The sequence below is a fragment of the Alligator sinensis genome, unplaced genomic scaffold (assembly GCF_000455745.1).
Source record: "Alligator sinensis unplaced genomic scaffold, ASM45574v1 scaffold917_1, whole genome shotgun sequence".
Classification (NCBI taxonomy): Eukaryota; Metazoa; Chordata; order Crocodylia; family Alligatoridae; genus Alligator; species Alligator sinensis.
Genome location: NW_005841988.1, coordinates 2,461,402 through 2,474,287, shown reverse-complemented (window position 1 = coordinate 2,474,287; position 12,886 = coordinate 2,461,402). Strand labels below are relative to the sequence as shown.

The window sequence follows — 12,886 nt, the reverse complement described above, 5'->3', positions numbered from 1 at the left end:
CCCTGGTCACGAAATTTGAACTGACAGACTTAGGTTTCCTACAAACATTCAGTTTCTCCTGGGAGAGTCCCTGTTTTCCCAGGAGAAACCACAACTGTACAGATGTTCAGGCTTTTTCTCACAGATTAAAATGGTGTCTCCAAGAGAAAAATAACCTGAGAACAACTAAGGTTAAATTAATCCCAGGAGACTTTCTCCTAGAAGAGTGAATGTCTGTACATGTTGTGGCTTCTGTCAAAAGAGAGCATAGTCCTTCAGCATCCCTCTCCTCCCCCAGGGAGACAGTGTGTCAACCATTGTATTCTGCTGCTCTGGCAAGAAGCAGAACATCTCCCCTTCACCATCCCCACATTGTGCTGCAGGGACATACAGACTGGCCATGAGCAGTCTAGGTCAGCCAATCAGGGCTGCCCTGTGCATTGAGGCCACCTGTTGCCAAGCAGACTGAGGAAGCCTGCAGAGCATGCTGATCTGTGCCCTCCCTGCCTTGAGGAAGTTTCTGTACCAGGAGAACAAACTTGGGACAAGTTTCCCAGGTTATTTGAATATTTGTATGCAGCCTTAGTCTCAACATCTTTTAACTCATATTTAACTCATATTTGGTTGCTTACTGTCCCATCTAACTAAAGTGTTTTCAGTAGGTACAGAGTCTGCAATACATGATACATACTTTCAGAAGTGTGTCTCTGTGGAGGCAGTTCTAGCCTCACTCTTAACAGTCCTAAGTATATCCCAACACTTACTGACTGCAAACTAGAGTTGCAAATGCTCAGGACTTTTCTATGTGAGCTCATATAATTAGTGAGAAACAAACAAGAAACAGCAAGTAATCATGATTTTTTTTCCCGAATTCATCTGTTTGCAAAATAGGAACAAATAGGCCCTGCCTATATTGTGAGACCTGAAAGCAGGGAGTGAATGGACTCTTAACCCCCCGCAACCAAAGATATGTGCAATTAATTTGTTTTCTTAGATAGGTTTATGGATACTAAACATTTAAGTAAATGTATTTAGCGGAAACATGTAGTAGAGTTAATCTTCAGAATTTCTAAAGATGTTTTTAATGTGTGGAAGCTGAATCATAAAGCCACTTTAATTGTTCCTAGACCTTTCTTCTCTACGTCATAAAATGTTACAGTTAAAAATAATGACTCTTACCCTTTTCCCCCTCTGTATCCATACTGCTGATACAATAGAACTTTATTAATTATAAAGTGATCGAAGCATTTTACTGAACCACTGTAATTTTTTAAAGCAAAATGCTTCTGATTATTGGATCCAGGATTCTGCTTTAAAATTTGACTTTTGTGAAAAAGAGCTTAATGCACCACTGCCATAGGTCAGCTTTCCTTGTCCAGTTTAGTAAATGGGATGACTAAATCGTAGTCGCAACAGTTCTGAGCAAACAGGCAAGAAGGAAGGTAGTTAAGCATCTTGCTGTGCGTGAGCAGTTAGAGGGCAGGCAGACACCATGCACCTTGACCACCTATTATGAAGCTTTTTGCTGCAATGTCAAGTGAAAGCGAGTTAATTGGGTGAAGCTGTAGAGCATGTTAGGGGCATGGTAAAGGGTTGCTGTCTGACAGTTGAATGTCAGCAAGAGCTAGTCAAGTGTGGCTGAGAGACAGAGACCTGTCACAAAGTTCATGTGGACTATAGCACAGTTAGGGAGCTGAAGTGTGGTTCAGTCTCACTTTCTCCCTCATTGCATTCAAGCACCTTAAGATTTCACACTATGTGTCAACCCTTGTTCTCTAAGCTGTTTTCTCCTAACTCTTCTGCATTCAAATGATTGGACAAAAGATGCTAATGTTTGGCAAAGTGAATGTAAATATACTTTTCCTTCGTTTTCTGCTGGAGTACCAAAATACTGTACATCCAACTCAAACTTTGAAGGGTTACATCAAATAGTTAGACTGGTTGGGAGTTCATCTGATAACTGAATACATTTCTTGAGAGAGTATGAGATTTGACATTAAAATAGTTGAATACACAATGCCTTCTCACCAGCAGGATTAAAAAAACTGGATTTATTCACGTGGGCTACTGCATGGGCCATTCGAGACTGGGCATATTCCTGAGGTACATGTATTTTGCCTGTGGTCACAATCTTCCTCTCCCCTTTCCCTTTTTATTGGCTTGAAGTAAAATGCTGTGAAGGCAGCTGTCAAAAGCATGGATTGTGGAAAGATAACCAGTGAAGAGCTGTGGGAAAAAATCATTTATTAGGGGAGGACTTTCCTGAAACTGTGGGGAGCATCAGTTACACGTAATAACAGACTTAGACACTGAAGAAATGCTCATAGAAATGGCAAAATAGTATAATAAGAATACAGTGTGCCCCATAGATTGTGGGTTTCAATATGCAGCTCAAAATAAATCAATAATGATTCTGGTTAGCTAGTCAGATAAAAATAAAAAGTGCATTTACTCTTGAAGAGGTGGAGGGACAGAGATAAATAGAATGGTTGAAAAGTCTTTCTCAGTGATGAGAATATATTCCATCAGTAAAAAAAATAAGAAATGGGTTGAAATCAAAGTACACTGGCCATGGAAATAACTTTGCAATATTTGCCCGAGGTGTAGGCATAATTTCAGAGCAGTGTAAGGAATTTTGACTGAAAGCTGGGAACTCCTAACACCACATATGTATAGTGCCTTGGCTTAGAGAGAACTTTGCAAGGCAGCATGCATTGTAGATTTTAGTGAAAGTATTTAGAAATTATTAAAATTAGCAGTGCAGAAACCCTGGTCCATCTCCCTGTCTATGCAAGATACAGCTCTCAAATAAACAACAAATCAGGTACTAATCTGGTAACAATGACCCACTCCTTCAGGCTCTTCATGTGTGCAGAGGTCTTGTTGGCATAGATATTTCTCAGGCTCTAAATATACTTAGGGAAAACATTCTATTCAAGAGCTTTGTTAGAAATGTGAATGATATATATTGTATATTATAAGATTAACTCTTTTAAAATTTTTAAACAGAGCCTGTGGTTGGAGATTTCTCTGAACATATAAAAAGCTAAAGAGAGTATGCTGGGTGTAGAATAAAATTATACTTTCCAGATTATTATTGAATCATTTGCTTACATAAAAACTTCATTAAGTATAAAAGGAAATTCTTCAGCAATGAATAAACTACTTAGGAACTGTTGGCTGGTCGTTCTCAAAGTAGAAAGTATGATATGTACCTTTTTGGATATAAGTTATCGTGAGTTGGCAGCCTCCTGACTTGTTGTTTGACAACAATTTTTTTGTGGGATTCAGGCAAAATTTATATTGAAAATGTCTATGTTACTTCTTTATATTTGTTACAAAATTGCCATTTGAGTCCCACTGCATTAGCATACAGAATAGCAAAACTATTGACATAGGAAAAACTCTGATTTTTGGCAAGTGTACTTTCTTACTCTGGAAAAAGTTTGCTAACTGTCTTTATATCGCAGTGGTACCCAGTAGCAGCACTTTCCATTTTAAACACCAGATTTGAGACTTTTCATCATTCTGATTCATTTCATCCAGAATGAAAATAGCTCCTGTGAGCTACTTTTGACAGTAAAAAGACTTGTAGCCTATTTGAAGGCTATGGTGATTTCCATTATATAGCAGATATTAGGCAATGCTTGAAAGTGGTTTAGTGAGTTTTTAAAAGATGTAGTCCTTTCTAGTAGCTAAATTGTGCCCTGCCACTGACATTGACATGCAACTAAGCACTGTCCATATGTAACATGTTTCTTAAAAAGTTTCCACCATTGCTAGCACTGGTGGTAACAACAGCATGGATGCTAGTAAGAACTAGCCTTCTGCATTTTAACCATTGTGCCACCAAATTTTGCTTAGAGCAAAGCTTGACAAAACTGGTTAAAATACCAATGCAAGCTACTGCCTTAAGTATTCCTAAGTATTGTTAGTTGCAGTGAAACTACAGACAGTGGAACTGTGCATCCATAGCATAGATGGTAAATCTGAAGAGAAAATGTCTGACTGTGCTGTAGTCTGCTACTATACAGGGAGCACATCCAACAGAGCTTGCCCAGGTGGTACAGGTGAAGGTGCAGATGCGGTCTGCCCTCCCCATCTGGCCTGCGGCTGCCCCTGCAGTGCCCTGTGTGTGGGGTCAGGTCCTTCCCGGGGCAGCCAATGCCACGCTCCCTCCTACAGCTGCCAGCCCTGGCCCCAGCCAGCATGCATAGCTTCCCAGTGGAGCTGCTCCCTCTGTTGCAGCTGCTGTACTCCAGCAGCTCCTCCTCCTCCTTCTGCCCGTGCTGCACTGCTTCAGGTTGGGGGAAGCTGCAGCAAGGTGAGTCCTGCCCCAGCTATGGGGCTTCAGCTCCCAGCTGCCTTCCATGCATTCGGTCACCTGCAGATGGCTACTCATCGCACCAGGCAGGTGGGGTGGGTGCAAAGTGACCAGGAGCTGAAGCCTGGCTGCAGCTTCCCCCCAGCCTGCAGTGGTACAGCAGGTACAGGAGGAGGGGTCACTGGAGGTGCGGGGCGGGGGGGGCGGGGAACCAAGTAGCAGCCAGGGCATGGTCTGCCCCAGGCAGGCAGGAGCAGGCAGGGATCGGCCCCATGCAGAGCACCACAGGGGTAGCTGTGGGCCAGATCCAGCCCAGCCCTTTGCTAAATAGCATTGTTTTATCCTTATATCCTACCTAATCAGGGTTCTTCCACAGGTAATGTTAAACGCCTGCCTAGGATTGGAGGGGCTACACCTGCCATTGCCAATTAGGGATCACCTGCATACAAAATATGTTAATTTTGTCCTGTGATGCAGATGTCCTGCAGGGAAGTATACTGCTGTTCCTTCTCTTGTTGTAGGCATTTGGGAAAGCCACTGCATATGTTTTTGGAGAAGCTGGAATCTGGGGGGAAGCTTTTGCACCATGTTGCTTCCCTACCTGTCTGTTTTCTGGCTGGTACCTTTTCATATCAAGCATTCCATAATTCAGATCTATTCCAAATAGATCATATGACTTCAGCAACTCTCTTCAATCTACCTTGTAATATAATATTTAATATATTCATTACCGCTCTGTCGTTCATCCAATACAGACAGCTCATTGGACCCTAAGCAATTTTTATATTGTTTATGTATACTTCTAACTCTGATATGACTATTTCCCTCCTTGCCTCTTGTCCTTTCTTTCCCTCCTTGCATCTTGTCCTTAACTCTTATATCTTTCCTTTCTTCATTCATTGGTCTCAATTTCTGTCATTTAGATATTAAAGGCAAAAACTTTAAAGACTGGTCTTCTGCCTAATAGGATGGTTGAATCATATGGTTGATGGGATTATATGCTTGAAATGCATGGGCATTGGCTTTTCCCTACTCAGCCTGTGATTGCAGGGGACAGGATGGGCTGAGTGGGGGACCCCAACTTCCCCACTTATGGAGAAGTACCCCACATTTTTATGGAGGCACAAATGAGATGTCAGGCAACATCTGTTTCCACCATTAGACAGCTTTTTCCATTGTCCTGCTCTTGTTACAATTATGAAGTTTTTCCCAAGATTTAATGTATGCCCTTGGTACACCTTACACTGAGAGGCACGCAAATGTTGATCGGTGTTAGCGCTAGCTCAAGTTTGGAGCAGTTGCATGTTTGGACTAGCAGGGGCTTGGAGAATTGAAAGGTAACATTCCCCCCACTTCCTATTCTGGGCTTTCCCCTTGCTTCATGGGGCTTCTCCTATTCTCTCCCACTTGCAGGTACCCCCTTTCTTCCCCCCCCCCCATTTTCTTGTGGCTTCCCGCCTTGTCTGTCCTGGTGGAGCAGCTAGGGAAGGATTAACCTGCCAGCCCAGCATGTCAGGCTGCTGCTCTTCTCTTCTCTGAGCTCAACCCAGAGAGCAGAAGCAGCAGTGACTGGGCATGCAAGTTAACCTTTCCCTGACTGCTCCCCAGGACAGAGAGGCAGGCAACCACAAGTAAGGTGGAGGGTGGACAGGTATTGAGCAGAGATCAGCAGTGTACTGGTGGCAGGGCAGTGTGCCCAATCTTGGCCAATGGAGGTGGGGCAGTGGGTGGGGTGTTTATACTAAGGTGTAGCCTAGAGTGGCTGCATCTTAGTGGAACATGAGCTCGGTAACACGGATCAGAGATAATTCTGCCCTGGAGTGGCATAACTTTGAACTGTATAACAAGTGCTTAAAACTGATTTCAGGTGTTAATGTGCGGACAGTCCAGGTGTTAAGAGCTCCAGGAGCCACCCAAATTATTGCATAACATGGCCCTTAGATATGGTTTCCTGAAAACGTATTCCTTTAGTGTCCTACCTTTTGCAGCAAGGGGAACAATTATTCTCCCTCTTCTTGAGGGAGCCTTTCAAATATTAAAAAAATTCTATCTTGTCCCCCTTAATCTTCTTTTCTCTAGACTAAACACGCCTGATTCTCTGACTGGGACTTACCATACATCTGGGTTTTCCTGGACATGTCATCTTTGATCTCTGTCCAGGTGGGTTTTTTAAATATGATCAATCAAATGTCTGGGATTTTGGTCAGCTCAGCTTTGAAGTTTTTCCTGGCTTGCACTAGCAAGGAGCTGCTTGGGGCTGAGGGGAGCAGGAGGAGGGCAATTGGAGGCAAGGTGCACACACATGTGGTTGGCATGCAGCCAGGCAAGGTAGTGGGAGCAGCCCCAGCAGCTGGATGCAGGTAAGTTTGTGGGGGGGCAGGGCTTGGGGACTGTATGGGGGTTGTGGGGGAGGAGGAGGTGCTTGTGTGGCAGGGATGTGTGGAGGGAATGGGTGTGTGATGGGGGGCAGGTGCCTGCTGGTGCTGGGGGAAGCTGTTCAGGTGCTGGGGCTCCAGTGGGGCAGGGGAGGTGTGGGGAGATGTGCCTGTCCCTTCAGTGGGGGGAAGGGGGGGCCCTTCAAGGCACCAGGGAGCTTCAAGGCTGGGCCGGTGGCACTGGGGTTGGTGCCCCTGCTTGCAGGGGCGGGACAGCCAGGAGACCCTGCAGGACTGGAGGAAGCAGGGGGCTGTGGGTCAAGAGTGAGGGGCACCAGTAGGGCTGTGTGGGGGAGCTGTGTCTTGGGAGTGAGGGGCACTGGGGGGGGAGCAGGGGACTGTGGGTCAGGAGTGCAGGGCACTGGCAGCGCTAGGAGGCTGCAGGTTGAGAATGAGTGCCACCAGCAGGGACAGGGAGGCAGGGTACTGCGAGTTGGGAGTGAGGGGCCCGGGCAGGGCCAGCGACCTGCAGATTGGGAGTGAGGGGCAGCAGCAGGCCTGTGGGGGGCTATGGCTTCGGAGTGAGCGGCAACAAAATAAGTAGGGGCAGGGCATTGGCATATCACTGTCCCCCACAATCATATACCCGCTTCCCCCCACACAACAGGTGTCTTGTCTTTTGGAATTGGAAATATGGTAACCCTATCTCTGACCCTTTCCACACGTGGCTTGCTTTCCATCGCCTATATAATTTCTAATGCTTACTTTTGGATCTTTGCCAGTTTCTATACCACTCTTAAAATGAAGTGCCTACAAAGGGGCTAAGCAGTGCAAAGCAGGTTGTACTATCACTCCTAATGACCTTGCATACAACAGCAGCCCAAAATTCCTTTGTCTTTCTTGGGGCAGCAAAAGAATATAACAATATATTGTTGTACTGTGTACTTGGATTGGTATTTTATAACTGCCCCATGCTGGTTGAAATATTGAAAATAGATTAAAATAAAATTTAAAACATTGGGTCTTATTTAAAGAGATGCTGAATTAGTCGCAGTTCACATTTAATGGCATCAAAACTGGGTGCTGAATACTTTTGAAAATCATGCTGCTTACTTGTCCTTAAATAATGAAGGATCTTGACAAACATGCTTTAATATTTTAATGTTTCTTTTATTTATTGCATAGTATGGTTACAAAAGTAAAGAAAACTAGTGATTAATTTGTTGCTATGATTTTTAACATAGTTTTAAACAGTGAACATTAATATAGAAAGTCATACACATACCAACATTGGAGGGAAATAAGATATGTCAAGAAAAGAGGGAAATAAGAAAGTGCTGAGTAAGGTGAATGCAGTGCATAATGGGGGGATTGTCATACAGTAAAATTATCTTTATATAGATTTGATGGTTGAGACCATCCTGACTGATTTAGGATTTTATTTGAGTTATAGATCTTACTGTTACTATTGAAAGTAAACTGTACTTCATTGTAGGTGTTATCTATCTGGATAGCTACGAAACCTCACACAATCTGCTAATCGCAAGTGTAAAACTGTTGTGTTATTCTACAAGTATTTCAGTTTTAAAACAAGGAGGAGTCCTGATCACAATGTGATGCTATCGCATATACAGACATCCTCATACAGTATGATACAAAATAATTTTACACATGACAGTAGTATAATCTTCCAACACTGTCAATATAGAGCAGTATCAGTTTAACATGAATTAGTTTAAACGGAAAAATAGCACATTTTTCATGGAGCAACCTTCAAATTAAGATCTCAACTTGATTGTAGGGCAGTTGTACAAGAAAAACAAGATGGCATCATTGTTATAAAAGCCTTTTTGCTTGTATATTACCACACAAACTGGCTTTGATTTAAGTACAGATTAGAACACAATTATTTTGTAACATGGACTAATGTTTCATATTTTTCTGTTTAGAAAAACACATTTTAAAAGGTAGGCTATCAAACTTTGAAAAACAGCCCAGGAACATGCCCAATTATTATGTTTCATAAGCCTTTTGAATGCCTATTTCTGCTAGATGTAATGCACCCTAAATATATATTTACCTGATGGAGTGTAACCGTTTAGATGGAACCATTTACAGCTTATTGGGTAAATAAAAGTGCTATGCTAAAGATTTACCTAACCAAAGTCCTATTTCAGATAAATAATTCCCTTTTTAAATATCATCTAAATATATATTTACATGATAGACTATCATCATAGCTTCTGTACAGCCATTTCAGTTTGTCATCTTAATAATACACATTTTAAAAGGTGTCTAAATACGTATAGACTGCAAAGGTTTTGAAAAAGGTCTTCTGGGGAAATAATAACTAACTTTAAAAAAATTCCTGCATACATGCTTCTTTTCAGACAGTGGTGTGTTATAATGGTTCTGAGTTATTCCAGTTTAATTTTTCTACAGTGCTATAGAATATTATTTTTATTGGTTGTAAATGTATATAATGGTATAGGATCAAAACAGTTCATATGAATAGCAGCTAACATTTTTGTACATCAATCAAACTGCTATAAAATCTGATTTCCATCCCGTTCTGTGAATTTTATTCTTCTCTAGCTTTGTATGAATTGCAGCATAGGACCTGGATAACTAAAACAGAGCTTTTTTCCCCCAACATTAAAGCTTTTACTGTAACATAGTCTATTGACTTGCTGCCAATCATTAAGTTTCATACATTTTTGTGCTATTCTCAAAGGAAACCTGATTTCTCATCTCCTTACTTGGGATTTTGAGGTTAGTTTCTTCAAAAAAATCACTAAGTCTGAAAAAAACAACAAAAAAGTGTGAGAATGTGATTGTAGGATGTGATTTCTAATCAATATGATAGTTCTATTAATTGAGACATGGAAAACAGTGAAAACTGATTTGTTAACCAAGCTCCTCATCAGTATTTGATACCCACAGTAAGACCGACTTACATTTATTTTTTTAGTACCTTAATTTCCCCAAGCAAAGAAAACAGTTTGTTGAGAATTAAACAGTTTATTTGTATTCTTAATATTACCATAAACTGTCTAAAATATCACATTCCTTTGAACATATCACAAGGGTTTCTGTTTTTAGATTTCAGGTTGTCAGTGAATTTTATTTTCTATTTTGATTTATAAGATAGACTAGTTACAATAAATTCAGAATATAAACTACTTGGTGCAATAGAATGAAGTCTTTATGGAGATCTTAACTTCAGCATGTTAGTTACCAGTTCAGTAAAATTTCATTATGGGCATAGTGGGACTGGAATGGTGGAGATGCTCCTAGTTCTGCTGGTTAACTCACCTTCATAAGCACAGTTTAGCAAAATGTACTGCTTCACTTTAAATCTCTCCTGGTGGTAGCCATTTGAACCTGCTGCCATTTTAGTTCTTCTTGAAGAACTAGTATAAACCTGGCTGTTTTCAGTCAACTACAAGACAGCTTGTGGAGTGTCAGGAAATCAAAAGAGTCAACATCAAAGAAAATTGCTGAACTAGGTGTTAGAGGCAACAATTGATTTTTCTCTAGCAGTCGTAACAGGGAAACGTTTCTCTCTGTCTCTCTCTCTTTCTCCATCTCCATCTCTCCCCACCCTCCTTTTTCTGTATGTACGTAATATAATATATACACATATGCATCTATATAAATTCTTTATCTGTATATATTAACATATATGCACTCCCTCAGATTACAGTAAAATATGTAGAATACATAATACATGCAAACTGAAGCATACAATAATTAAATTCCAAAACAACCTTTTCTGTTTTCCCTCTTGTCATTTGCATATTAAAACTTTGCATGACACATTATTATTTACATAAAATATACTGAAATAATCCATTGTGCTTTTTACAGATGGTAAAAACAGATTGTATTTCTTATTGTTGGATGAAAGTTGCTTTTTCCTTAAAAATTCTTGGTTAGCATTTTGAAAAATACCAGAGTTGCAGTGGTTAAAATTACACTATCTCAAAGATCTATACATTTTCAAGAGAGACTGCACAATTTTATGGGGCTCAGATATCCTTGATGCTGAATATTAACTGGTGCTAAGTGGTACTTACCATTGTAACTACTTGACTTAAAGCCAAGATTTGTTGAAACATGAATCACATTTAAAAATAAAGTATATTCTGAAGGTGTACTGTGATCAGCTCATGATCCAAAAAAATAAATAAATAAATAAATAAATAAATAATAATAATAATAATAATGGTTTAGTTCTTTTCAGTAGTACATATTATTGGCAAAAAAAACCCTTTTTCTTCCCAATAACAGTGCTAGGAAGAGCTTGGAATAAGGTTTTGCTCAAGAAAAAAGGCCTCATATCTGATTTAAGGTAAAAATTTCAGCAATTATCAATGCAAGCTGTAAATGTGTACCACTCTTTGGATGGTGTAAGCTAAAGTTTCCAAGAGCTCAGTACTAATGCGAAATGTTCTCAGTAGGAGTCTTACAAGGGTTAAAGTATCTGTCAATCTTTGCTGAATTATTTGAGCAAAAAAATCTTGCAGATACCTCCATATTTGTAAATATGTGAAGGATACAATGAAGTATTCCAACTACTGATTAATGCATAATAAATGTACCTTTTTCTTTGTTTTTGTTTCTGTTGGTTTTTTTTTTTATTTACTCCAGAGTTCACAGGACAGTTCAAACATCACCATGGCTTCCAGATCAGTGCTTCAGCCTGATCAGAGCTGTATTCCAGATTTCTTGCCATTGCAAGCTGAGCCAGATACATCGTACAGCTTTACACACAATAGACCCCCTTCTCAATCTTCATCCTTTTCCTCTTCCCTGAATGTCTTGGCTAGCCCCAAAAGGACTGTACAGAATGGATTTTAAGATTCTTTGTGCTGTATTACTAAAAGAACAGGTTGTATCAACATTAAATGATGCAATTAAAATATTTTATTGGGATATTTTACCTTTGAATTGTATTTTATGCTCTGTATTCTTTGGCATTCATTTTACATTTGTGTGAAATCAGTGCATTTGTTCATATGTCCATGTTTCTCAGCTTCTCACTCTTTATATAGCAAAACAGTTTTTTTTTTAAGTTTTATTTATTACAGTTGCTCATTTTTATGTAATGTATTTTTAAATGTTAAAGAATGACACATTTTGGGTAATTTTCCTCAGACTTAAAAAAAATCAATAAGCCATTTTAGTCTCTATCTATCAAAGTTGTTTCATACTTGTCTATTTTAAAGCAGGACTGCAATACTTTAATAGGATTGAGAGAGCTATTTGAAATGTATGCCAATGATTCCTGTCATTTCATGGCAGCCCTGCCATGGTTCACTGAGCCCCCTCTTCTCTCTTGTCAGCTCGACTGAAGACAAGCATTTAGTTGCAAACTTTAAGCAGGTTGTGCAAAACAGAAATGATGTGACTGCTTCTCCTCCTGCACAATAATGTCACTCCTGGTCAATGTGAGAAGGTCAGGTTGCTCCTTGTAAAGCTACATGATACCACTTGCCCATTTGAACAAGTTAAGTTAACTGCTGAATCTGGTCCCTGCAGGCATTGAAAACTCTTCCTTTTATCAAGTCTGCATTTGATAAGAAAGTAGAGCAATTGTGCAGGGAGGATTTCTGATGATATGTTTATGTACTTTATAAGGACAGTTCCCAAACCAATGTTGCAGGTAATATATTTAGTTTAAGCTGAAAGACTTTAAAGTAATGGCTGTTTTGACCTTCAAAATAGACTCCTTTTTTGTTGTTGTTGGTAGGACCCAAGAGTGACGCCCATCTTTGATGCTGACAGAATTTAAAGCAAGGCCATTGCCCTGCATTTTCTGCCTTGTAGCACACAAAAGTAAAATTGTATGTCAGGCCGAGATGTCGGGGAGCTGACAAGATGCCCCAGTGACATTTCAGCTGGAAAGAGCAAGTGTCTTGCAACCAAGTGGTCAAATATCAAATAATAGGTCAAGCAGGAAGGAGCTGAGTTCTAACCACAAAGAGGTTTCTGGTAACTTACTTGACAAGCTTTTGGGCGCTTTGTGGCTTGACAAAGTGATGTTCTGTTGGGTATCGCTAGACAGACTGTTCTTTATCGCCTTCAGAAGATCAGACATTGACATTGATTAAACTCTTTAACCCTTAAAGGTTAAATCCTAGCAGTTTCATCATTGTGAATGAAGAACAAAAGAAAATTTGTAATATACCATTTGTATTTGTAT

General features: G+C 40.2%; 1 protein-coding gene across 3 annotated transcripts in view; it reads left to right on the top strand.

Moving 5' to 3' along the window:
* Window positions 1-11,616, top strand: part of CCDC171 (coiled-coil domain containing 171) — a 323,890-nt gene extending 312,274 nt beyond the window's left edge. For 2 of the 3 annotated variants that reach the window (XM_014518840.2, XM_006021333.2), the window contains exon 26: window positions 11,332-11,616. In XM_014518840.2, the coding sequence (XP_014374326.1) occupies window positions 11,332-11,541 (210 nt within the window). In that variant the 3' untranslated portion in view covers window positions 11,542-11,616. Of the gene's footprint in view, window positions 1-11,308 lie in introns of all 3 variants that reach the window. The other variant, XM_014518841.2, reaches the window with a different exon arrangement.
* The last annotated feature ends 1,270 nt before the right edge of the window (window positions 11,617-12,886 follow it).